The 27435-nt window shown below is 50.5% G+C and overlaps 1 protein-coding gene across 4 annotated transcripts in view; it reads right to left on the bottom strand.

The window, feature by feature from the left end:
* The window catches only part of DDX4 (DEAD-box helicase 4), a 1682862-nt gene that overhangs the window by 383939 nt on the left and 1271488 nt on the right, over positions 1-27435 (bottom strand). For all 4 annotated transcript variants that reach the window (XM_085631316.1, XM_085631317.1, XM_085631319.1 and 1 more), the window contains one exon: positions 3664-3815. In XM_085631316.1, coding sequence (XP_085487442.1) covers positions 3664-3815 — 152 coding nt within the window. The remainder of the gene's footprint in view (positions 1-3663; positions 3816-27435) is intronic.

The raw sequence follows: 27435 nt of genomic DNA, 5'->3' as shown, positions 1-27435 counted from the left end.
CCGTCTAAGATTATAAGGCACTTTAAGAGTATATGGTAGGCTATATCATAGAACAGCTATAAGGACATGGTTCCGAAAGCTGCAGACAGGCTCAGCTCATGCTAGAGCACCATCTCACATGTTACCAAGCACTCTGCCTCCAGGATTGTTAAGGCCTGCCATAGGAGTGACTGATAGGTACACATGTGTCTATATATAAGTTAGGTATAGGAATACTACACCTAAGCAAGGGGTGATTACACGACCTTGCCCCAGCTGAGTGACCAGCCAGTTGTGTCAAAATGGAAGGCCAGGCCAGGGGTGGCACAATACATGCTGCAGCCCCTGGTAGGCCTAGGGTACACCTATGCCCTGGGTACCAAGGGTACACTGTACAGGGGCCAATAAGGTGATCCTATCCAAATGGGTTATGCACCTAAAGTACATAGTATTAATTTAGAGAGAGAACAGCAGGGCTGTGGGTCTGATCAGCAGGCCCACAGCCACATCTAAGTCGAAAACCAGTAAAGCAAAAGCAAAAAGTGGGGGTGAACATAGAAAGCAGACCCTACTCTCCTACAGGTCCATCGCCGACATCTGTTTTCAGAACACTGTAATCTTGGAACATCGTTTATTAGCACGTAGCAAAACAGTTTGGAAGGGATTTATAAACCAACAAAAAAGGAACAGAGCTCTGGATCTGCGATAAAAAACATGGAAAAAAAAGGAGCTTAAGTCAGCGTGCAGAGCTGGTGCCTAGATGCGGCTCCGCTCTGTCACTTCTTGAGCAGAACGAGGTCCATGCATTGTCACAGGACACCACCTAGTGGCGTAAAAGAGCACTAGTGTACAAAGACGTTGTGATACCTCAATCTAATTCTCACTTTCTTGATGTGCACCCTGTACCAGCCAATGCAGTTATTCTTTAAGGTTGCGCATGTTAAAAACAGTGTTCCTCATTTCGATCACATCCGATTGTCGTGCAAGTGAGCTGCAAGCACTTCCTGCCCAGCAATCATACACCTCCTTTTTTCCAGACAAGTTATTGCGAAGGACAAACACAGAGTTCCACTCAAAATGTGTTATTCCTTTCCACATTCAACAGTGCCACCCTAATGACGTTTCATGCTTCTCCTCAACCATCCAAGGAGTAAGAAAGACTCCATCACCCAGGCCCGAAGAGAGCTCTGAGCTTTTACACTGATCGTACCAAGGATCTCCAGGTAGACAATCAGCCTTTGTGCATTTTTGTGGTGCGAAGAAAAGTAGAGCAGAAACAGACTATGTCCATATGGATTGTCATTTGTATAAAGATCTGCATTGAACTAGTCAAATAACTCATTCTACCAGAGCCAAAGCTGCTGCCACCGCACTGGTGTGCAGAGAGCCTATTTCGTACATCTTCCAGGCTGTGACATGGGTGTCAATTCACACGTTCACAATGCACTACTGCCTGGAGAGCCAGGTCTGGTGGTACGGCACATGGCCCGTTTGTAAAGTCCTGCAGTATTTCCAGTATTTTCTGGTCTGACCCATTCCAGAAATCCACCACCTGAGTAGGTACTCCTTTGGTATCCTTTCACAAGGTGAGAAATCTGTGGTTAGATGTAACCATCAGAAGAACATGTTACTTACCTTCGCTAACACTCTTTCTGATGGATACTATCTCTCAGTGACTCTTAACCAGTGGTCCGGGTACCTCTATGGGTCCGTAGCACCAACTAAAAATTATACAATATTAACAAATTAATAAATGGTATATACATAAATTAGAAACATGAAGAAATCTTAAATCGGATGCAAAAAATGACACTGGTAGACTGATTTGTGGGAGCCATGCAAGTGTATCCAACAGAGTATAGAATGGACAATAGGTGACCTCATTTGAATTTAGAAAAGCTTCAAATTTTCCGTCTAAGTGATAAATTGTTTTTTTTATATTTGTTTGGTAATTAAATAAAATATTTCAAAATTTTTGTATTTTTTTATTAATGCTGGTTTTTGTATTTTTGGGTATTGCTTTGCGGTTCACATAATCGAAACTGTTTAAGTTGGGGTCCCCGGACTCCAATAATGACTCAGTGGTGGTGCTGCTTATTCCAATAAGGATTCAACCTGGGTTACCCTGATTCCAGTAATGATTAAAAGGGGGTCCACAGATGTCAGAAGTTTAAGAGCCACAGCTCTATCCATCTACCGATGTCTCACCACCCCATCCTTCTTCCCATTCTGTGGAATGGACTCCTTTGATTCATACTAAAAAGATTTCAATTAGAAATCTGCATTCTGGCAAAATTGGATTACTAAGAGTTCAGCCTCTGACAGTGTAGACAGATATTTGAAAGAAACTGATGTCGGCTTGCGGAGGTGGCAGTTCTATTGTGGCCCCAATGTTCGTTCCAGGGCAGGACAGATCCAACGCAGTCTCGCATGACGGCGCATACCGGCGGCCGAAGGGAATTACTGAGAAAAATCTTCATATCAAGTCTGGCACCTAGGGACATACACAAGGTGAGGAATCTGTGGTTAGTAGTAACCATTAGAAAGGTGTATGCTTAAGGTTTTCTTTTCCTAGCTCATTATTTAAAACAACTGCTCAGTTATACAAGAGTCAAAGTCTTGAAACTATCTCCTTTCACAAAAGACATACTTGCTAATTTCCAAGTGGTGAGGTTGCTCATCCCTAATAAGTGGCTTATGGCCTCTGACCACACTGGCAAGGAAAGGTATTCTGAATTGGAGCCTGCACTCTGTCTTAAACCACACATAACCTGCAACGCCTTGGTAATGGTACCTTCATAGACATCTAGAGGAGAACAACTTCTTCAACCTTGGCCAAATTTCAGTACAGAAGTGGTGAGAATGGACTTTGTAAAAGTTAGCTAGAAGGGATGCAAAAAGTGTCAGTCAATTTAAACTATCCATCACACTGTCAAACTTGATACAATGACTGAAGTTTGTCAATCATCATGTAAAGAAGAGGAATCAATATTTTTTATATTTGGACAAGTAGAATTAACGATGTATTTAAAAAGTGTTGCGCCTAGGTGTAAGAACAGAAAGCTTGTGCATAAATTCCTATTAATGTTTTTAATATTCTGAGATATTAAAGTTCTGAAGGAGATACAAACGGATAACATTATAAATGGTCAATCAATGAGGCTGACTAGGGTCGATATGGTTCCTACAGACACAGGACTGCCAATGCTAAAGTGCATGCAATTGTATTTGATGCAAACAAGGAGAAGCAGAGTAAACTACAGCGTTTAGAATTTCAGAACCAAAAATATTGTGCAATAAAATATATTGTCAAGAATATGGATAACAAAAATATTGTGAAGGCAAGTTTCTCTAGGTAAATAAAGTTGTAATATATTTAAACTCCACATATATGTACCTTAACGATATACATATTTTCGAGGTACTTAATTGTGGAGGTAAGAATAGTAAAACTATACTTGCCTATTTGCACTTCTCAATATTTTGGTCCTTGATGTTTTTAGTACAATCATCGGCCCACATGATATTTTTGGTTCTGATATTCAGTCAGTGACCCGTAAACTACTGGTACATATTTATCCAACGTGTATTAAAATATGTACACCATTCCATATGTACAAATTTAATAGCAATTTAATGTTATTATGATATTAAATTTGGTTACTATTTCAATTGACAACATACCCATATGCAAACTTTCTTGCATCAAGAAAGATTTGGTTGATTAGTTCTCTTGTCGGAGCTACAATTATTGCTTCAGGTTCTTGCAGATCTAAACTGTGAGGAGCAACTCCATCCTGCATCATGTGAGCCAGGATTGGCAAAAGGAAAGCTGCCTGTGGTTTGAGAAAATGAGAAAAACAAAAGAATTAGACAAATAATATGACAGTGAATCAAGAGGACAAAAGCCTTCCAGGAGGGTGGGTATTCTCGATTTGGCTAGTAACTCTAGTTAGGGTACTGCACCGGCCAAAACCTGGTGAAATTTCAAGTTGTGTAATGGCCCAATAATGAGGAATCATTACAGAAATCCAATTAATAAACAAAGATTGCTATGATAGTTCCTCATGTGTAAGGCTGCCCCAAGAGCAGTACTCAAAAGAACAAGTTACTTACCTTCGAAGAAGCCTCATCTTGTAAAGACTATCTAGCCGCGGATTCCTTATCTTTAAATTTTTGCAAGGTATCAGACTGGATTCAGAAATTTTCGAGCAGTACCCCCGCACACCGGTGAGTGGTGTTGTTCAGTTCCGTGTCAGTAATATCATCCATGCCAGAAGTTACATGAACGGTGCCTTTATAGGCACCACTCCAATGTGCAGAAGTCTTTTTTTACGACTTTCCACGCCAGGAGCACATAGCCACGAGGAACACTGACAACTAGTGTTAATTTCTAAGGCCCTTAGGGTGACCCTCACACTGGAATCCGTTCCCAGAGGGGGGAGGATGGGAGGGTCGGTAAGTAAGATACAGCTAGACAGATTTTACCAGATAAGAAACTTGTTCATCTGATAGAGACTTAACCTGGCAATACTGCCCTGGAGGCGAACTGATTAGACCAAGAAGTCCTGCAGGACCGAACAGGGAAAATGCTCATCCCAGCACACCTGGCTGTCCAGGCAGTAGAGATTTGTGAACATATGTAGTGACACCTACATTGCTGCCAGATGTCCATAACAGAGACTTGCGAGCTAACAGTGGTTGCGGCCTTGCCTCTGGTGGAGTGAGCACACAAAACCCTTAGGGGGTTGTGTTTTTGCCAATTCTTAGATCTTTATGCAGAGCAATATGCATCATGAGATGATCCATTTCTGCACTGTCTTTGCTTTCTAAGCTCCAACACATCATATAAAGAGTTGATTGTCCACCCGGAACTCTTTAGTTTGATCAATGCAGAAGGATAATGCTCTTTTTGGGTCCAGACAATTGACTCTCTCCTCTTTCTTAGAAGGATGAGGCAGAGCAAAGAAGGTAGCCAAGGTGATGGTATGGCCTACACAGAGGGGTGTCAGTACCTTTGGCAGAACCAGATTATCAGGGGGGAAAGATAGGTATGAAGAGGATGCACAGAGTGCCTGCATTTCACTTATCCTTCTGCCTGATGTCACGGCCACTAAGCAAGCCATATCAATGCTAACAAACGTAGTAGACCGTTGTACAGCAATTAGACAGGTGCACACATGAGAAAAATGAGGACCTGATGTGAGTCCCATTGGGGCATAGTAATGATCTGGGAGGAAACAAATGTTAGAAAGCTTAGAGGAATCTAGTTAGAACAGGAGACTTGAAAAAAGAAGGTTGGACCAGCAACTGCAAAAAAGCTGGAATGGCTGATAAATAGCCCTTAACTGTTCCCAGTGTTCCCAGAGCAGAGCACTGCTGGGCCAAAGACAGAAGAAATAGTAATAAGTGAGAAAGAGGTGCAGGGAGGGTGTCGGTGTGCCTGGATGCAAACCATCCCACACATTTTTCGCAACAGCAGGCATAGACCATCTTCTTAGGGACGCCAGGCTGCCAGAGTAGCATTGCAAACTTCAAGCGTATAGTCGAAAGCTGCCAACTGTCGCTGTTCAATCACCATACAAGGCGGCGGAGGGGGAGTAGTTTTGTGTGCAGAACCCTCCGCCCTGTTGTTGGGACAAAAGATCCACCAAAAGAGGCAGTCTTACCGAAGGACTGATGGTCATGCTCAAAACCAATTGTCCTATGTGTCAAGGGAATGTTGCTATTTCAACCATAGGGTTCCTCAGACCCTCCCATGTGTCTCCCTCTAAAGGCCTGTTGAATAAAAAAAAAAAGCAATGGCTCTGACTCAGAGGGCATGGTCCTGGTCGGCGATGGAATCTGCAACAGGCAACGTCCGTCTAGCTCTGTGTTGGAGTCGGAAATGATGGAGATGACGCCGCCGTCAGGTGTCAGTGGCACTAGGAACGTCGGTACCGGAGGGGTCGGCGAGGAAGGACACGCTCTCAAGGGCAATTCAGCCAGCAGGAATCCAGTAGGGGCCCCAAGGCTCTCCGGAGCAGTCGGGTCTCCCAAATTAAAGGCGCATGTCCTCGTAGAGATCCAAATTATTCAGGGGTCGCTCTGGGAAAGTCAGAAAGGCTGGAAGCAGACCTTGGCACAGGCTCTGCAGAGGAGTGTGACCTGGAGTGCTAACGCTCTCACACGTCGTTCGAGGATTTGGACGGGCGCAGCAAAGTCAAAGACCTCTTCAGCTTCTTTTGCAGTGGGACTTACTTGACAACTTGGATCAAGACAACGATTGTTAGGTGCGAGCGTTCGTCCCGGGACATTTTGAACAACCAGTATTGTGAACATCACAGGGTTGTTAAGCAGCAAGGAGCTTGAAGGAATGCCCCCTCAGCAACTTCGGGTGTATGGCACAGCAGTCCTGTGGGTCTGAGTCGTGATCCCTCTGTAAGCATCACAAACTAACCTCGTGGGGGTCTATCACAGACATCTGTCTGTGACTAGCACCCCATGGTTTGAAATCCATGGGTTTCTTTGGGGACATCCAGGGCATACTAGGAGAATACATTCTCCAAGTGGCGTCGACAAAAAGTAAAGAAAAACAGTCATGAAGTGACTCACGAGAAGTTCTTCACCGATCAGTACTAACTGGAGCAGAAAGAAAAGAACTTACGTCAGCGCCCTGGGGAGGCACCTATATAGGCACCGTGAATGTCACTCCCAGGGTGGATGCCGCTGAGCTGAACAATGCCACCTACCAGCACACAGGGGTACTGCTCAAATATTTCCAGATCCACTCTGATGCCTGGGCAAAACACTAACATAAGAAATCTGCAGCCAGAAGTGTCTATCAGATAAGTACTCACGCAACACACAATTCCAGGAGAGGGAATACTGATGCACTATTTCCAGGCCCTGTTGGAACGGGGACGCAATGACTACCGTAAAGGGCACATAAGCAATAGTTTTGAAACAGCAGGTATAACTATTACTTCTTTTTAATAACTGATATGGAATATGCTACTTACCAGTATGCATCTGTTCTTGGCATGTAGAGCTGCAGATCTATACACTGTGCATAGATCGCCATCTGGTGTTGGGCCCGGATTTTTGCAGTTTGTTTTTCCTCTTGGAAAGTCTTTGGAAGTCACGAGTTCGGTGACTCCTCCTTTGGTTCGCATTGCGCATGGGCTTCGGCTCCATCCTCAGATTGTTTTTCGCCAGCAGGGAAAGATGGAGCGTAGTAGTAACAGTAAAGAAACCCATGTGTATTGTATCTAAATAAGATAAGACTGGAACGGATACAGGTAGCCGGGTGGGCGTGTATAGATCTGCAGCTCTACATGCCAAGAACAGATGCATACTGGTAAGTAGCATATTCCGTTCGAGGCATATGTGCTGCATATTATACACTGTGCATAGATTACATAGCAGTACCCAACCCTAGCGGCGACCACCGGCATCCGTTGCAGTCGTTTGAAAGAACAAGTTACTTACCTTCGGTAACTATGTATCTGTAAGACACATTAGTTAGTTAGATTCCTCACCTTAGAATATCCCCAGGCGTCAGACTGGATCCGGAAGATTTTTCGTCAGCAATACCCCTTGCGCGTCGCTAGGCGTAGTCTGTGGCTCCGCGTCCGTGGTCGGCGTCGTGCGCCGGAATGACGTCGGAGTACTTAGACGCCGCCCTCGCGCGCTGACGTCAGTTCTTGTACATAGCCTTCCGCGCCAGGAACGCAGAGCCATGCACGATACCGACACTGGTGCCAAAAAATTCTAGGGCCCTGAAAGGGATAGCCTTAACCCTAGATGTCAGTTCGCAGAACGGGGAGGATGGGTGGGTCGGTGAGGAATCTAACTAACTAATGTTTCTTACAGATACATCGTTACCGAAGGTAAGTAACTTGTTCATCTGAAAGAAACACGTTAGTTAGATTCCTCACCTTAGAATAGATACCCAAGCAGTACCATCCCCGGTGGTGGGTCTGCGAACCAAGATCACACCAGAAAGTCCTGGAGGACAGAACGGCCAAAGAAGCCATCCCTCCGGACTTGGCTGTCTAGGCAATAATGCCTGGCAAACGTGTGTAGCGAAGCCCACGTAGCCGCCTGACAGATGTCCTGCAAAGGGACTCCCCGTCCCAAAGCAGTAGTAGCCGCTGTAGCCCGAGTGGAATGGGCGCGCAGCCCAACAGGAGGGTCCTTTTTCGCCAAGAAGTAACAGATTTTGATGCACAAAACGACCCACCGGGTGATGGTCCGTTTGTGCACAGCTTTTCCCTTCTTAGCACCCACGTATCCAACGAAAAGTTGGTCGTCCACCCGGAACTGTTTTGTGCGGTCCAAATAAAAAGAGAGCGCACGCTTTGGGTCCAGACGGTGGAGCTTCTCTTCCTCTTTGGAAGGATGCAGAGGCGGAAAGAAGGTGGGCAAGGTGACAGATTGCCCAAGATGAAAGGGAGTCACCACTTTCGGTAAAAAAGAAGGACGAGGCCGAAGGACAACCTTGTCCGGATGAACAGAGAGAAAAGGAGGCTTGGACGATAGAGCCTGGAGCTCACTCACCCGTCTAGCCAAGATGATGGCTGTGAGAAGTTGGCCTGATGTATGATGTCACTAGTTCTAGTGTACACCTTATATCAGTCCAAACAACCCTTATGGTGATTGGTTGTAAAGTCAACCTTATAGACCAGCTATCCTAGTGGTAGCATGGACAAGAGCAGTCTTAGGCTAAACTCTGAATGGCATGTGAAGCCAGCTGTGATACCATATATAATCCCTTGAATACCAAATGAAAGGACACCACAACAGATATACATGTAAAATAAAGTGTATTTATTCTAGTCAAACCCTCAGCACTCTTTATGAGATTAGAGGTAAGTACAACACAGTCTTATTTATGCATACATTAAGTCACACAGGTAAGTAATACAGTTAGGCCCTAGGGGCCACGCAAACCATATACTAAAGAAGTGGTATAAGGACCACTGTCACGGAAATAGAATAGGCCTAGGGAATCGCTGGGGCTACACTACACTAGCAACAGTTAGGAAGTGGGAGGCCCACGGGATTCAGGTACAGAGTGGAAACACTCACACGTAATGCGTAAAAGTCGATAGAATTACTAGCAGTTAGAATTTAACAGTTTAAGGACACTTCTGAAGCAGCTAGAGAGTCGAGACTCGGAAACTAGACCCTAGGATAGTCACTACCCGTGTGAGCACCGAAGTACCCAAGTTACCTAGCCCACGGGCTGCGGGTGCATAGGTGTGAACTTGCGTCGGGTTTCGTCGTGGACTTCTATGGATGCCTGAAGGAAAGTTGCTGACAGGCAGTCAGTGAAGAGTGTCCGGTGGATCCCAAGGCTGGGATCAAGAGGAGAAGAGACCTGCAAGCAGAAGGGACAGAGTCAAGGTGTAGGAGAGTAGGGTCTGCTTTCTATGTTCACCCCCACTTTTTGCTTTTGCTTTACTGGTTTTCGACTTAGATGTGGCTGTGGGCCTGCCAATCAGACCCACAGCCCTGCTGTTCTCTCTCTAAATTAATACTATGTACTTTAGGTGCATAACCCATTTGGATAGGATCGCCTTATTGGCCCCTGTATAGTGTACCCTAGGTACCCAGGGCATAGGTGTACCCTAGGCCTACCAGGGGCTGCAGCATGTATTATGCCACCCCTGGCCTGGCCTTCCATTTTGACACAACTGGCTGATCACTCAGCTGGGGCAAGGTCGTGTAATCACCCCTTGCTTAGGTGTAGTATTCCTATACCTAACTTACATATAGACACATGTGTACCTATCAGTCACTCCTATGGCAGGCCTTGACAATCCTGGAGGCAGAGTGCTTGGTAACATGTGAGATGGTGCTCTAGCATGAGCTGAGCCTGTCTGCAGCTTTCGGAACCTTGTCCTTATAGCTGTTCTATGATGTAGCCTACCATATACTCTTAAAGTGCCTTATAATCTTAGACGGTTATGGTAACTATGGTTTGGCTTTATCGAGACATGTCGTGTAAGGTGTCTAACACTGTGGAATAATACCCCCATGCCATTTCTGGACATGAGAATATTATTCCCCCCTTCTAGAGGGAAAAGACATGTTAAAATCATACTTCACTGTTAGCCTCTTGTGGTAAATAATTTAATTACCGGGACTTAATTTGATACAGAAACATAATAAAATAGCTCAGTAAATAAGAGGCAGAATCCGTGGTATTAGAGGTTCGGAATGGGCTTTATTCCAATGGTCGATTATAATCGGTTGCTCCAAGTTCCATCACCACGAAGGTTCAGGAAGTGAAGTACATACATTATTGACAATCAATTACTTTTATACAATAGGCATTTACAGTGAAGCAAATACAAGAGGCGTAACAATTGATAGTATGGATAATATATTCGTGCGTAGCGAGAAATGGGCGTAACTGGGAGTGATTTAAAGAACGTCATCAGATGTGATGTCATAAGAGGGTGGTTCTATGAAAGAATTTCGCAATGTCAGCAGAAATGCTTGGCAGAAATGCGCGCGCAGCAGCATGACGTGTAATTGACGTGCAACTAGGGGGTGAAGGGGACTTGACATTTAGCTCTACATGTGGCGACAGAAGTCTGGAGGGTCAAGTCAACCTAATCCCAAATCATATCTAACATCCCATGTTTAGAGAACTATGTTATCCAAAAGAGAGGTCTCTTCGAGTAGAATCTTATTCTATACTGACTATACTGACTGTTAGTGCGTGTACAAGCGTCTAAGTGTCTACACTGGATGCGAGGGCGGAAATCTTCCATAGCAATAGGGCTATGAATTACTTTCATAAAGACAGAGAAGCCGGGCCTTTGCTCGGTAGCTGGAAGAATGTTTACTTAAACTACTAGACAGGAATGCATCGGGCAGGGAGCGGAGCAGATAATTTCGAAGGTGAAATACAGTTTTTGGCAGGCAGCAGGCTGATGTCAGGCTTCGTGAGCCGCGCAGAGAATGAGACAAAGTTCATGGTCACAGATGCAGGCTCAGACTGGAGCTTTCAGAGGCAGAAGGCAAGAAGAGTTCGATGACAGAATCAGGGCCTACTTGCCTGGACTGTAAAATGGCATAAGTGAACTATATAAAGCCGATGGCCTTTCATACTTAGGAATGGAATATCCGGCCTATTCATGGCGGATCTGACAGAGGACATGTTGACGGTGGACGCACATGTGTTTGCGTCTTCATAACTGGAACTGGAGGGAACATACATGTACTTGTGATTCATACATGGAACCGTTGGGGTCCAAGATAGGGGACATAACTGATCAGAAAAATCCATATTTCCACACTCTGACCAAAGCCTCAGCATCACAAAATGGATGCTGCTGCCACGACACAAGTCTGACCTCCTGCAGCTGGGAGTGATCCCAGCCAGGGAGGCCTGGACAATAGGTTTCCTGCTTGGGGAGGTGCTAGCACCTCCCCAGACAGCCTTTAGTGTATTGGGGCAGGGTGGGCTGAAAGGAATGAGACATGCCTGGGGCACACAAGGTGTTCCTTGCATAGTCCAGTTCAAACCGGTGCTGGGGCACTCCAGCCCCAGCTCTGGCGCGAAACTGGACAAAGGGAAGTGGGTGTAACCACCCCCTCCCAGGTCCCACCCATAAGGCGTGACCTAGCAGGTATCCCAGCCCCCCAGATTAGTATAAGAGTGGGAGTTGGGCCTCAAGACTTTAGATTATCCTGAACCTGCAAACTTGAACAGAAAATCTGGACCTTCGACATTCGACGAAAGAAGAAGACTGAAGAATCTCCCTTGTGGCCAAGGAGTGGCTACCCTGTGCAAACAGGCACCATCAAGAGACTACCCTTTGCTTTGTGAACGTTCCACGAGGAACCGACTGCAGAGCCCGACCAGAGCCTTGACTCTCAGACTTCTCCGACCCTCATCCACATCTGCAGCAGAGCTGAGATCCGTGGAGGCGACGAGCGACGTGGGACCGGCTACCTGGAAAAAGTGGCTAGTAACTTAAAGCGCAGCTTCTGAGGTACCCTCGAAGTTGTGCACCGGGGATTGAGATGCCCCACCCCCAAGCACCATCTGCACCGAAGACCAGCCCCCCACACTCAACGAGTCCTGCGTGGGGCCCTTCAGCATTTTCCTGCTTGCCGCGTCTGTCCGGTTGCTTGCCCGCTGGCTAGTGGCCTTTGTGACGACGCATCCTGAAATCTTCTGTGCTGGTTTGGCTCCTCCAGACTGGCTCCCGCTTCTCTGCAAAGAAGAAGCACCCCAGACCTTCCTGGTCTACTCCTGAAGCAAGTCCTCCGTTCTTCGTGGGTTCCGCTTGCCAAGGCATGGGGAGTCCTTGCCCAGCTTCGACGCCGCCGACAGCAAGAGCCTTCGTGGGACAGCTCGCCTCCTGGTCCTGGTCGTCCTCGACGCTTCCTGGTCCTCCTGGCTGCAGCGACAAGCTTCACCTTCACCTGCAACTCTTCACGACATCGTCTGGTTCCTTCCTGGTTCCACGTGGTCACTGGCTAGTGACCTTGACTCTGTCCCCTCTGCTTGCAGGTCTCTTCTCTTCTTGATCCCAGCCTTGGGATCCACCGGACACTCTTCACTGACTGCCTGTCAGCATCTTTCTTCAGCCATCCATAGGAGTCGACGACGAAACCCGACGCAACTTCAACCCTATGCACCCGCAGCCTGTGGGCTAGGTAACTTGGGTACTCCGGTGCTCATCAGGATAGTGACTATCCTAGCGTCTAAGTTTCAAGTCTCAACTTCCTAGCTACTCCGGAAGTGTCCTAAATCTATCTATTTCTAAACTGTACTATTGCTAGTGACTTTTACGCATTACGCGTGAGTGTTTCCACTCTGCATACGAATCCCGTGGGCCTCCCACTTCCTAACTGTTGCTAGTGTAGTGTAGCCCCAGCGATTCCCTAGGCCTAGGCCTATTCTATTTCCGTGACAGTGGTCCTTATACCACTTACTTAGTATATGGTTTGCGTGGCCCCTAGGGCCTAACTGTATTACTTACCTGTGTGACTTAATGTATGCTTAAATAAGACTGTGTTGTACTTACCTCTAATCTCATAAAGAGTGCTGAGGGTTTGCTTAGAATAAATACACTTTATTTTATATATATATCTGTTGTGGTGTCCTTTCATTTGGTATTCAAGGGATTATATATGGTATCACAGCTGGCTTCACATGCCATTCAGAGTTTAGCCTAAGACTGCTCTTGTCCATGCTACCACTAGGATAGCTGGTCTATAAGGTTGACTTTACAACCAATCACCATAAGGGTATTTGGACTGATATAAGGTGTACACTATAACTAGTGACATCATACATCAGGCCAACTTCTCACACAAGGTCACTAGCCAGTGACCACGTGGAACCAGGAAGAAACCAGGCGATGTCGGGAAGATTGCAGGTGAAGGTGAAGCTTGTCGCTGCAGCCAGGAGGACCAGGAAGCGTCGAGGACGACCAGGACCAGGAGGCGAGCTGTCCCTTGAAGGCTCTTGCTGTCGGCGGCGTCGAAGTTGGACTAGGACTCACCAAGCCTTGGCAAGCGGAACCCACGAAGAACGGAGGACTTGCTTCTGGTGCAGACCAGGAAGGTCTGGGGTGCTTCTTCTTTGCAGAGAAGCGGGAGCCAGTCTGGAGGAGCCAAACCAGCGCAGAAGATTTCAGGGTGCGTCGTCACAAAGGCCACTAGCCAGCGGGCAAGCAACCGGACAGACGCGGCAAGCAGGAAAATGCTGAAGGGCCCCACGCAGGACTCGTTGAGTGTGGGGGGCTGGTCTTCGGTGCAGATGGTGCTTGGGGGTGGGGCTTCTCAATCCCCGGTGCACAACTTCGAGGGTGCCTCAGAAGCTGCGCTTGAAGATACTAGCCACTTTTCCCAGGTAGCCGGTCCCACGTCGCTCGTCGCCTCCACGGATCTCAGCTCTGCTGTAGATGTGGATCAGGGTCGGAGAAGTCTGGAAGTCAAGGCTCTGGTCGGGCTCTGCAGTCGGTTCCTCGTAGAACGTGGGCAAAGCAAAGGGTAGTCTCTTGATGGTGCCTGTTTGCACAGGGTAGCCACTCCTTGGCCACAAGGGAGATTCTTCAGTAGTCTTCTTTCGTCGAATGTCGAAGGTCCAGAGTTTCTGTTCAAGATTGCAGGTTCAGGATAATCCAAAGTCTTGAGGCCCAACTCCCACTCTTATACTAATCTGGGGGGCTGGGATACTTGCTAGGTCACGCCTTATGGGTGGGACCTGGGAGGGGGTGGTTACACCCACTTCCCTTTGTCCAGTTTCGCGCCAGAGCTGGGGCTGGAGTGCCCCAGCACCGGTTTGAACTGGACTATGCAAGGAACACCTTGTGTGCCCCAGGCATGTCTCATTCCTTTCAGCCCACCCTGCCCCAATACACTAAAGGCTGTCTGGGGAGGTGCTAGCACCTCCCCAAGCAGGAAACCTATTGTCCAGGCCTCCCTGGCTGGGATCACTCCCAGCTGCAGGAGGTCAGACTTGTATCGTGGCAGCAGCATCCATTTTGTGATGCTGAGGCTTTGGTCAGAGGTTACACAGCAAAGTAGGATTTTAACATGTCTCTCCCTCTAGAAGGGAGGAATAATATCCTCATCACCAGAAATGGTATGGGGGTATTATTCCAAAGTGTTAGACACCTTACACGACATGTTTTGATACAGCCCAACCATAGTTACCATAACCGTTTAAGATTATAAGGCACTTTAAGAGTATATGGTAGGCTATATCATAGAACAGCTATAAGGACATGGTTCCGAAAGCTGCAGACAGGCTCAGCTCATGCTAGAGCACCATCTCACATGTTACCAAGCACTCTGCCTCCAGGATTGTTAAGGCCTGCCATAGGAGTGACTGATAGGTACACATGTGTCTATATAAGGTAGATATAGATATACTATATCTAAGCAAGGGGTGATTACACGACCTTGCCCCAGCTGAGTGATCAGCCAGTTGTGTCTGATTGGAAGGCCAGACCAGGGGTGGCATAATACATGCTGCAGCCCCTGGGAGGCCTAGGGTAAACCTATGCCCTGGGTACCTAGGGTACACTGTACAGGGTCCAATAAGGTGATCCTTACCAATTGGTTATGTACCTAGGGTACATGGAGTCCATTTTACAGAGAGAGCAGACAGCCTGAGACCCTGAATGGCAGGATCTCAGGCCAACTAAGTCGAAAAACCAGCTAGACACTAGGCAAAAAGTTGGGGGTAACCATAGTCAGATATCCACCTTCCTACATGATCCATCATGCACCGGCGGCTGAGTTCGTCTGCTCTGGCGTTCAGAGCCCGCCAGATGTTGAACCACTAGGGTGACGCCCTGGTGTTCCAGCCACGTCCAGAGGCGCAGAGCCTCCTGACAAAGGGTCCACGACCCCACCCCGCCCTGTTTGTTGCAATACCACATGGCGGTGGTGTTGTCCGTGAACACCTGCACGACACTTCCCCTGACAGAGGGAAGGAAGGCTTTCAGTGCAAGTCGGATCGCTCTCAACTCCAACAGGTTGATGTGGAGACGAGACTCCGCCGGAGACCTGAGGCCTCTGATCTCCGCCTCTCCCATATGGCCACCCCATCCCAGGAGGGACGCATCCGTCACTACGACATGCTCCGGTTGGGGAAGGGAGAGGCTCTTGCCCTTGACCCAATCGCGGTCCGTGAGCCACCACTGCAACTGCTGTGCAGTGCCCTCCGAGATCAAGACATGGTCGGACAGGTTGCCGTGATGCTGGGCCCACTGAAACTTCAGGTCCCACTGCAGAGCCCGCATGCGCCGCCTGGCGTGATGGACTAGTAGGATGCAGGAGGCCATCAGCCCCAGAAGCCGCAACACTAGCCTGACCGAAACCCAGGATAGAGGCCGAAAGATGGGAATCAGGGCCTGTATATCCCGGACCCGCTGTTCCGGTGGATGGACCCGGAACTGCGCCGAATCGAGAACCGCTCAGATGAAGAGGAGCTTTTTAGAGGGACTCAGGTGTGACTTCGGCACGTTGATGGAAAACCCCAGCAAATGCAGGAGATCCGCCGTAGTCTGGAGGTGGGAGACGACTGCCTGGGGCGAGCCCGCCTTCAACAACCAGTCGTCGAGATAGGGGAAGACTGGAACCCCTGATCTTCGCAGATGAGCTGCGACCACCGCCATCACTTTCGTGAACACCCGAGGGGCACTGGTGAGGCCGAAGGGGAGCACGGTAAACTGAAAGTGCTCTTGGCCCACCGTGAACCGCAGGTAACGCCGGTGGGCCGGCAGGACGGGGATGTGGAAATATGCGTCTTGCAAGTCCAACGCTACCATCCAGTCTCCGGGGTCTAGGGCAGCTAGAACCTGAGCCAAAGTCAACATCTTGAACCTTTCCTTCCGGAGGAAGGCATTGACGTTCCGGAGGTCCAAGATAGGGCGTAGGCCCCCTTTGCCCTTCTTGGGAACCAGAAAGTAGTGGGAATAACAACCACAACCTACTTCTGGACTCGGAACGCGCTCGACGGCCCCCTTGGCCAAGAGGGCCGAAACTTCCTCGTGGAGAAGATTCAAATGATCCCCCGAGATACGGTGGTGCTGCGGTGGCATGGCTGGAGGGGGTCGCCTCGAAGGGGAGGGAGTAGCCCCTTCGGACGATTTGCAGCACCCACGTGTCCGATGTGATGGACCGCCAGTGGAGCAGGTGATGGCGAACTCTGCCGCCCACTGGCGTGGAATGGGCCTGAAAGCTCGGACTAGGAAGGCTTTGAGGCGGATGCTGCCGGGGTGGATGTGGGCTGACCTCGTCGTCCTCCAGAACCGCCTCGGCGGAAACCACGTCCGCGCGCAGGTTGGTTCTGCGGCTGGTGGCTAGGCGCACGTGAGGAGGCACCCCTTCCTTGGCCACGAAAGGGGCGAAAGGCGGAAGATTGCGACCGCGGGGACGAGAGGCCCAAGGACTTGGCCGTAGCCCGGGAGTCCTTAAAGCGGTTCAGCGCACTGTCCGCTTTCTCGCCAAACAGGCGAGTGCCATCAAACGGCATGTCCATCAGAGTGCTCTGGACATCACCCGAAAATGACGTGGACCGCAGCCAGGCGTGACGTCGAAGCGCCACAGTGGTAGAAATGGCCCTACCCAGCGAGTCCGTGGTGTCAATCCCACATCGGATAGCATGTCGCGCGGCATCCCTCCCATCGGCCAGAGCCTGGGTAAGTCGTGTCCGGGCCTCCTCCGGACACAGGGGCAGCACGTCCTCCACCGTATCCCACAGAGAGTGGGAATAACGGTCCAAGAGACAAGCGGTGTTTAAAGACCGCAGGCCCAAACTAAGGGAAGAGAACAGCTTCTTGCCAAACTGTTCTAGCCTCTTGGAATCCCGGTCCGGCGGGGCGGTCGGGAAAGAGGATTGGGAGGTGGAGGCCTGGATAACCAGGCTCTCAGGGGTAGGGTGTTGGGACAGAAAACTGGGGTCGCCCGGAGCAGGGCGGTGGCGCCTGGGGACGTTCCTGTCCACAGGGGGAACTGTGGAGGGCTTGGACCAGGTGCCCTGCAGAACGTCAATGAGGGCCTCATTGAATTGCAGCAGAGGCTCAGTGGAGCTTGCTGCAGACTGAAGCACCTCAGTAAGGACGTTAGTCCTCACAGCCACGGCAGGCAGCTCGAGCCCAAGGGCTGCGGCCGCCTTGCGCAGCACCACAGAGAAAGCAGCGCCCTCCTCCGAAGCCACAGTCGGAGGAGAGACAAATCCAGTATCTGGAGAGGTATCCAGGCCACTGGCCTCCCCCAGTTCATCTGCCCAGTCTTGGGACAGTTGAGCCTGAACGGCCATAGGATCCTCGGATCCCTCCCAGTTGTCCCCATCATCCGACTCCTGGTATAGAGGAGAAAGTAACGGAGCCGGGCGGTAGACATAATGTGTCTCTAGCGGCGCCGATCTCGGCGTCCATCGACGCCGAACCGGCGCCGGGCCCGGAGTGGGACTGAACCGGGGCTCGACGTCGAGCAGAGTCGACGTCGGGGGTGGTACCGGTGTCGACGCCGGCGGAGGAGGCGTGACGAGGTGGACCGGCGTCGGCAGGGACTCGAGAACGGGTCCCTCGGGCGCTTGCGGCGTCGAGGCCGGAGCCGTCAACGGCGCCGGAGCCACCGGCAGGCAAGGCAGCCCAGTCGGGTCTGCGGGGCCCGAAGGCGCACCAGCGGGCGCCGACGGCGGAGCCAGGTTCCTCATGGCCGAGAGGAAGGCACTGACTTCCGCCGGCGTCGCGTTAGTCCCAGGGACCGGAGGGTATGGGGACGTGCGCGGCGCCTGCGGCTCCGCTGGAGCCGCGGGGGTTGAACCACCCTGACCCTCGGCCGAGTTGCGCGACCGGCGAGGGGAGTCCGAAGAGCGATGTCGCCTCTTGGACTTCTTGGAATGCTTCGACTTACCCGAAGACTTGGATCCCGACGACCGATGGTGACGTCGGCTGCGGCTCCGCGACCGATCCTTGGACCTCCTCCTGGACCGGGATCGAGAGGCGCGCGGAGCCGAGTGGCGAATCTCGAGAAGCTTACGGGACCGCTCCCGTCTAGCCTTCGAGGTCAGGGCCTTACAGTCCGAGCACGACTCCGCGTCGTGATCGAGGCCCAAGCAGTACAGGCACCGGCGGTGATGGTCCGTAACCGACATCAGGCGCCTACAGTCAGCACAGGCTTTAAAACCAGGCATCCTACCGGCACCGGAGTCGATTGACAGGATCAAAAAGGATCAAAAAGTTAGTCAAAAAGTGACTAAAGGGGTAGCTCTCCCGGATCTGCGCTTACTGGCGCGGAAAAAAGAAGAACTGACGTCAGCGCGCGAGGGCGGCGTCTAAGTACTCTGACGACGTCATTCCGGCGCACGACGCCGACGACGGACGCGAAGCCGCAGACGACGCCTAGCGACGCGCAAGGGGTATTGCTGACGAAAAATCTTCCGGATCCAGTCTGACGCCTGGGGATATTCTAAGGTGAGGAATCTAACTAACGTGTTTCTTTCAGATGGGTTAAGATTCTCTTGCGGTTTGTGGACGTACAGCGTCATATCATCCGCATATAACAAAATAAGTAGTTGGCGCTCTGGATAAATAAGAGATCGGCGTTTGTGATGTTGCCGAAGTTTGCCCGTCAGGGGTTCTATAGAGATAGCGAATAGGACTGGAGAGAGAGGACATCCCTGTCGGGTGCCTCTGTGGATAACGAAAGGAGCAGAGCGTGCCCCATTGAGCAGGACCGCAGCCTGAGGCTGGCGGTACAACAACCGGATCCAGTCCAGGAACTTTAAGGGTACCCCATCCGTTCCAATAAGGCCAGAAGGTAGTCCCACTCGAGTGAGTCAAACGCCTTAGTGGCGTCCAGAAAAACCGCCGCAGCCTCACATCCGGGATCAATATCCTGTATCACCGCCTGCAGCGTACGCAGGTTATGGGAAGTCGCCCGATTCGGGACGAACCCGGCCTGATCAGGAAGGACGAGACGTTCCATCAGGAGGTTAAGACGCGTAGCTAGCACCTTTGCCAGTATTTTATTATCCGTATTCAACAAAGAGAGGGGCCTGTACGAGTCACAGTGCTCTGGGGGTTTACCCGGCTTCAACAGAGATGTGATGAGGGCTTTGCGCATCGTCCCCGGCAAGACACCGCCTTCCAGGGCGGAGTAGTACACTTGCTTCAGTATAGGGGCCAGGACATTGATGAAGGTTTTGTAAAAGTCTATCGGTAACCCGTCCGAGCCCGGCGCTTTGCCAGACTTCATGGACACTATCACGTCCTTTATCTCATCAAGTTCTAGTTCATGATGTATAAATTTCTGCTGGGATGGGCCCAACCAGGCGATTGCGGTGTCAGCAAGGTACTCATTCAATGCAATCGATGTCGTCCTGCGGGAGGTGTACAATCCGGTGTAATGGTCAGTAAGGACTCTGAGCTGGGCCGCAAGGTCCCTCAGCTGGACGCCTAGTTCGTCTAGCAGGGAGGCCACGTAATTTCGGTACTGAGGGGGCCGGACTGCAGAGGCTAATGCTCTACCGGGTCTGTCACCCTCGCCATACACCCGCGCAACATAAGGCTTCCCTAGGAACTTGCATTCCTTAGCAGCAGCTTCAGTATATTCATTCAGTTTCTCTCCAAGTCGTGCCGAAAGCCCCTGATCCCGCGTGTTCCGCTCCATCTCGCGCTCCAGGAGCAGCAGCTCAGCCTCTCGTTTGCGTACTTCTCCGCGCAGGCACTTGAGGACCCCCCCCCCCCCCTTTAGCTATGCACCACCCCCTCATGGTAACTTTGAAAGCTCACCATACCGTAATGAAGCTGGAAACTGAGTTAGTATTACGGTCAAAGAAGTCGGTTATGTCGTCCTCTAATTCCGCCGTAAAGGCAGAGTCCGTGAGGTGCGCAGGGTTGAGGCGCCAGTTCAAATATGGGGATAAATCGAGGGGTATGCGTAGTGACAGTAGTACTGGCGAGTGATCCGAGAATGTGCGAGCAAGGTGACGCGCCTTGACCAACCACGGGGTGAGGCCCGCCGACAAATATATAGTCAATGCGAGCCCAAGTAGAATGTACAGCAGAATAATGCGTGCCCTGCCTGAGTGAGGGGTGGAGGTGCCTCCACGCATCTACCAGCTGATGTCCGTCCGTTAGGTTTACCAAAGTGCGTTGGGTATGAGAGTAGTGCGACGGCTGTGGGTGCGATCTGTCCATCTCAGGCCTGAGCGCAGTATTGAAGTCTCCCCCCAGGATGACATGAGAAATACCCAGGGCTTGTATCTTGCCCCACATGGTGAGAAGCGCGGACGGGTCATCTGTGTTGGGGCCGTAGTAGCAAGCAAACAGTATTGTGTGAGAGTGCAGTGTCCCCCAGATCATGCAGTATCTGCCACAAGACCCCACCTCAGTCCCCGCAGGTATAAACCCCATCCCACGTCGCACCAAAATGGTCACACCCCTAGCGTAAGATGAAAACACCCTACAGGCAGCCCAGCGTGATGCGAAAGAGGGGTTCCCTCCCGGCAGTAAATGTGTCTCCTGAAGCATGGCAATAGACACTCCCTGCCTGTCCAGGTACCCCAGGACCTGTCTCCGCTTTCTCGGGTCATTTAACCCGCTCACGTTCCAGGAGACCAGCTGAAGCTGCAATGCTGGACTCGTGTCCGCTACGTCCTCCATTGATCCAGACCCAGAAATGATTGACATGTATTCATGGCATGTAACGACACATAGCATTCAGTGTAGCAACCAAAACAAACCCCCCAAATAACCACTCCAGCTTCCCATTTCCGCACATTCGTCACTCGTGAGTCAGTGGTTCGAAAATGTAGTCTGAGCGTATGCCCACCCACACCGGCAACCCCAACTGGCCAGGAATATAGATCCCACCCTTCCCTATCAATACCAGCCCAACAAGCAGAAAATGTAGAACAGCAACCCCTGCCCCACTGGGGGGGGGGGGGGGGGGGGGTACATTGGGGTTTGCCCATCGGGGGGACAATGTCTAGGGGCACCCAACCTGCCAACCACCTCCCTACTTACACCCACAAGAACCCAGACGCATGCCTGGCCTCTCAGTGTGGGACGGAGGTGGGTGACCGAGCACAAGATTTAACAGTGACCAGTTCAAGCATTGGTAGTAGGAGAAAGGTACCTCACAGGGGTATGCATCATCTTGATCCGGCAAGTTCAGCATCGGCCTGCGAAAGTGACCGTGTCACCGCCATAAACGCGGTCAGTCCTGCTGCCCCAACGGCGAGGGCGATCTAGAGTGCCGTAGTGCTGCACTCTCTCGAGCCAGGTCCTTCTTATGTTGCTTGAGGAAGTCTTCCACGTGTTGCGGTTGTTGAAAAAACAGTTGTTTGCCTTGGTGAGATGTTTTCAATTTCGCAGGGTAGAGCATGGCATATGGAATCTCCTGGGCTTGTAGTTTCTTTTTTACCAATGCAAATTTCCGTCGGGACTCCTGCACAGATGCCGTGAAATCGAGGAAGGACAGCGTGGTATTGCCGTATCTCACTGTACCAATCTCCCGCGCACGGCGCAGTACAGCGTCTGTCCCTGTAGTTAAGGAATCGTGCTATGATGGGCTGTGGAGGGGTCTAAGGAGGGGGGCAGGCAGCTAAGGATCTGTGTGCTCTTTCCACGATGAGGTGTGAGGAGAAGGAGTCTTCCAAAGAGCTCAATCACAAGGTTCTCAACGAAGACCTCCATTTTCCCAGTATTGGTGGATTCCGCAAGGCCAAGAATGCGGACGTTATTGCGTCGGGACCTCGCCTCAAGATCCTCATTCTTGTCCGCAATTATTTTAAGAAGCCTGTCCATTTGAGTCACCTGTTGGCCCGTGGAAGCGGCGCAGTCTTCCAGGGTAGAGATCCTTTCCTCAGTTTCCTGAATTCGGGTGTCATGTTGCTCCAGTTTAGCCACAACCCCGTCCAGTCGGGCATTGATGGTATCAATCTTGGAGTCGATGGTCGATAGGCTTTGCTTCATGCCCAGTAATGGGGATTTCCAGTCCTCGGCCGGGGCCTCGGCAGGCCCCAAAGCCTCGGGGTTTCCTAGAAGGCCCCCACCAGGCACCGCTCTCCGCCCCGAGGATCCGCAGCGAATATCTTGGCTCACCAATGCGCGATCACGACAACCACGACACCGCCACAGTCAGCAGTCTCTTGCGGGCATAGCGGTGAGGATTCTAGGCAGGATATCACGGTCAGGATGGCCTTCAGGATGATGAAAGTGCCCGGTCGGGCGGGAGCCTCACTACAGTGCGGCCATCTTGGTTTGGCACCACCTAGCGCCCCCCGATTCTACCGGACTCTTCTCACAGACTTCTCCAGAGGCATCTCCTAAGTTTCCCATGGCTTCCCTGGTGCAGGTAACCTAGTTCCGGAGGCATCCGGGGTGGGGTGGCTCTCCAACCTTGTCTTCCAAAGGATTTCTTCAGGTTCCTACGGAAAGGGTCCTTCTTTAAAACTTCAACATTGACTTCCATTGGACCGCAATTTTTTCACTCTGCACACAGCCTCCATGGGGTACCAGGGTACTTATCTTGGGTGGTTCCTTGTGTCCCCGGCTCTTCAGGTTTCTTCTGGACCAAGTCCTGTTCTCCTTTTTAGTTCCATTCTCCTTTTTTAATATATGGTTTAGTCTCCCCTGTAGACAACTCTATTTTGTCCTACTTAACTTATTGCTTTTGAAGAATTCTTGTGCATTGTCTTGCTATCGCCAGGTAGGGGACGTACCAATGTGTAAGTGATTGAATGTTTAAATAACAGACTTATTTTTTGCTAAACACTGTTTTTTTCATCTAACTTATAGTACAGATTAATCTGGTAAACAAGCTGTTTAACACTTCAAGATAAGTCTGAAGGCTGCTCACCATGGCTACCACTTTGAGAGCTTTCAAAAATCACCATAAGGGTTGTCTGGATAAGTGCAAGGTGCATCACTTAAATAAGTGTCCACCATATACAAAGCCAGCCTCCTACAATTATTTTTTGGTAGAATTATATTAGTGTGCATCTCAGATTAGGAGAGAGAACCCTTTAAAGCCCTTCCCAGATTGACCTTCATTCAGTGAGCTTCCCTTTTCTCACTTAGAGACTAGGTACGGAGAGCTTGCTGCAGAATTTCGGAAGCAGATCTTAAAAATGCCTGCTGATTTACAGCGGAGAATACTTTCCAGATTTTGCTAATTTCGATTGCTCAAGTGCTAACGCTTCATGTGTCTGAATTTTTATTCTATCATTAGGGACGTTCTTTTTAGTTCTGAAACTGACACCTTACCTTACATGATGAAGAAATTGCCTTTTAAGCCAAAACCCGTATTAATGTTAGGAATTTCCCTTATGAACTGACTTGCTGTATTTTATTTGAAATTCTTACTTAAGTAGGAATCTTAAAATATAATTAATGGATTATTTTAATCTGTAAGAATGATGACTACCTTTAATACTTACTGTAGACTGGCTTCGTAGCACAAGTTACTTACCTTCTGTAACAATATATCTGTAAGAAACAGTTATAGCTTACTTACCTTATAATTACCCCCAGGCGTTAGCCTGGATCTGGAAACTTTTCGTCAGCAGTACCTCTGCATGTCGGAAGGTGGCGTCGGTCGGCTCCGCGTACGTTGTCGGGATGACATCGCGGCAGCTTCTTAGACGCTGTCCTCGCGCGCAGACATCAGTCTTTTACACAACTTTCCGCGCCAGAATCGTAGAGCCATGCAAGACACTGACTACTGGTGCACAAAGCTAGTACCCTGAAAGGATGTCCTTAACCCTAGAAATCAGTTCGCAGAACGGGGAGGATGGGTGGGGCGGTAAGGAATCTATAACTAACTAATGTTGCTTACAGATACATCGTTACCGAAGGTAAGTAACTTATGCATCTGAAAGAAACACTTTAGCTATAGAAACTGAACGAGCCACTGGATCACCTGAAGCAGGCCGGACCCAGGTACCTAAAAGCATATCATAAAGGGAAGCATCAAAGGGTAGAAGCGGCTTCACAGTCCTGGACCCCCGATGAAGGACCTCAAGCGAGGGGTCGACAGACAAGGGGGCTGAAGGGGGTTGCATCCTCAAAATGCGGGTGGCCAATGAGACCACCCTAAAAAAAAACGCACCGGCCTCGGTATTCCTCCGTGGAGGAGACAACTACTCATCAATGGGGGAGAGTTGTAAACTGAGCCTCCACAGACAGTGAGGGTGCAACCAATGTTCCACAGACGAGAGTCCCATTGAAGAATGAGGATCCCGACGTTGCTCCTGGGGAGGCGAAGAGCCTGCCGGATCCGGGAGCTCCTGAGGAAGCTCAACAAATTCCAATGGGGGCACAGGCAACAGTACGGCCGGTGATCGTTGGTGAGAAGACGGCGCCGTACTCCCTCCTGAGGCCTCTGTAGAAGAGTCCGTTATTCTGCGTTGACACAGCGTCGAAACGACGTGTGTCGGCGCCAAACCTGCGTTATTATACGTCAACTCGGCGCCGTCCGGCATCGAGACTATGATAAGCTCCCCTTCCGAGGAAGGAGCAGACGCCGGAGCCGGCGAGGCAGGCTTTCGGCGCCGGCCTGGCGCCGACTCCACCTTATCCATGCTAAGATCCGACTCCGGGGAAAGGAGCAGGGGCAGAGCCGAGGAGGTGAGCCTCCGACGCCGGTATGGCGCCGACCCCAGACAGGTGACCGCCTGCCCGGGACGCCGAGGCATATGAACAGGCTCAGACTCCGGAGAAAGCAATGGAGGTGAGCCTGGCGCCGACCCCGGCTCTGGACAAGCGACCGCCTGACCGGGAGCCTGGGGTGTGCTCAGAGCAGGGCTAAGAGCACCAGCAACCACTTGCGGCGCCGCAGGGAGCCCAGCTGGGCTATGTGACGGGGCGGAGGTGCTGTGGGTCATAGAGGGGGACCCCGGCGGGTTGTGCCCTAACGACTTCACGTGGACCGTAGAGGGGGACCCAACTGGGCCGCACCCTAACGGTACCACATCTCGGACGTCCCTGGGGGGTAGGGGCTCACTTGGCGTCGGGGGCGAACCGGCCGACAAGTCTGTCGGAGAGCCCACAAGAAGCTGAGCCCTCGAGGACTCCCCAGGGATGGGCGAGGGCCCAAGGGAGGCCTGCAAAGCTGCGGCATATGCCTCAATTTGGGCCCGAGTTGTCCCCACACCCGGATATGGCGGGTAGGGAGACTGCTGGGAGCGCACGTTCGGAACATTCCGGGAACCAGAGCTCTTGACAACAGAGTTAGAAGGGGAGGTCGAAGACCTTGGCGACAAGCGTCTCGACTTACCAAGTAGCGAACAGCGGCCCTGGACCCCGGAGGCCGAACGATGGCGGGAGGGACCTGCCGTTGAAGAAGCCGGGGGGCAAGACGACTCCGATCTGGACAACTGCGCCTAGAGAAGCTTCATACGGCGCTCGCGCAGAGACTTGGGCTTCAGGTGTTGGCAAGCCTCGCAGTCCGTGGAGTCATGGTGCTCGCCGAGACACCACATACAAATAAGATGCGGGTCCGTCGCGGACATCTGTCACGAACAGAATTTACAAGTTCTAAAGCCCGAAGGCATCGCACACTGTTCCCTGACGCGAAGCGTCAACAAGGCCTGAAGACAGGCCAGAGGAACCGCTCACTCCAGATCCGCGTTGTACGCGGAAAAGAAGGTAACTGACGTCAGCGCGCTGGGAGGGACTTAAATGACTTCGCTGACGTCACATACGTGGACGACGTCAGGGCGGGATCATATGGCGCCGTCCCCCGGCGCGCATAGGTGCTGCTGCAAAGTTTTTTCCGGACCCAGTCGAAAGCCTGGTAGTTTTCTAAGTTAAGGAATCTGCGGCTAGATGTCTCTATCAGATAGGTGTTCCTTATCAAAGGGTGTGTTAAGGATGGATTGTTGGACCACAGGTTTAAACCCTGAAACCCTTAACCAAGCATGTCTCCTGAGCAGGATGCTGGTGTTAACCTCTCTAGCTGCGCGGTCCTAGTGGAATTAGAAATGAGCCTAACTTCATTTACTAAGTCCTGCGCTTTAGCCTTTAGCTCATCTAGGAGATATTGGAGCAACTGCTCCTTTTCGTCCCAGTGTGCCCTGTCATACCTGGCTAAAAGGACTTGCGTGTTTACAATGCGCCATTGATTCGCAGCTTGGCCAGCTATGTGTTTGGCAGAAGTATAAATTTGGACTATCTGGAAGAGGAGCATCCCCTGATGTTTGAGAGTTTGCATGCTTGCGAGCATTAGATACTACCAACGAATCTAAAGGCAACTGTCCCTTGATGAATCAAAATAATGTAGAAGAGGCCTTATATTTTTTGTCCATTCTAGGAGTCAAGATGCGTGCTCTGTCTGGATCTTTAAAGATCTCATCAGCATGTCTCATCATGCCTTTGAGCATGGGAAGTGTCTGTGATGACCTATGCATGGATGCTAAAGTCTCAAACAAAAAATCTTCAAGTGATTCTTTGAGCATCTCTAGTCCATGGTAATGTGCAGCCCTAACAATGAGTTCTTGGTGTGATGCATCGTCATCTGGAGGAGAAGGTTTGGTTGGGTAAAGGTCTGTATCAATTATGTAATATATCCATGGATCTATTGGGAGATTATCCCCCCCTCCCTCCCCCATCATCTGTATCGTTGTCATCATCATGGTGAGACTGGTGAATCCGGAGGTGTATTGTGCAAAGGATTCTCAGGTGGAGAAAGAGGTGCTGGAGGTGGAAGTGATGGTGGATAAAAGGACTTGTAGCTACAGATTTTCTTTCAAGGGGATCTTGTAAGAAGTGTCCTCTTCTTGAAGCTTGCGTTTTCCAGGTGGTTTGGTATGAATATGACCAGTGTCGGGGTTAATAAATATCTTTTTTTTGCTTCGGGTCCGTTTTAAATGGAACAAAATCCAGTTTTGGTGCAGAGGTGGTGCCGATTGCTTCGGTGCAGAGGAAGGTTGGCCTTTCGGAACGGGTTTCGGTACAGAGGATTTTGGCTCCGAGCCGG

The sequence above is a fragment of the Triturus cristatus genome, chromosome 2_1, assembly GCF_964204655.1.
Source record: "Triturus cristatus chromosome 2_1, aTriCri1.1, whole genome shotgun sequence".
In the NCBI taxonomy this organism is placed as follows: Eukaryota; Metazoa; Chordata; class Amphibia; order Caudata; family Salamandridae; genus Triturus; species Triturus cristatus.
Note: the sequence above shows the minus strand (reverse complement) of the source record. Positions and strands in the feature narration are given on the sequence as shown.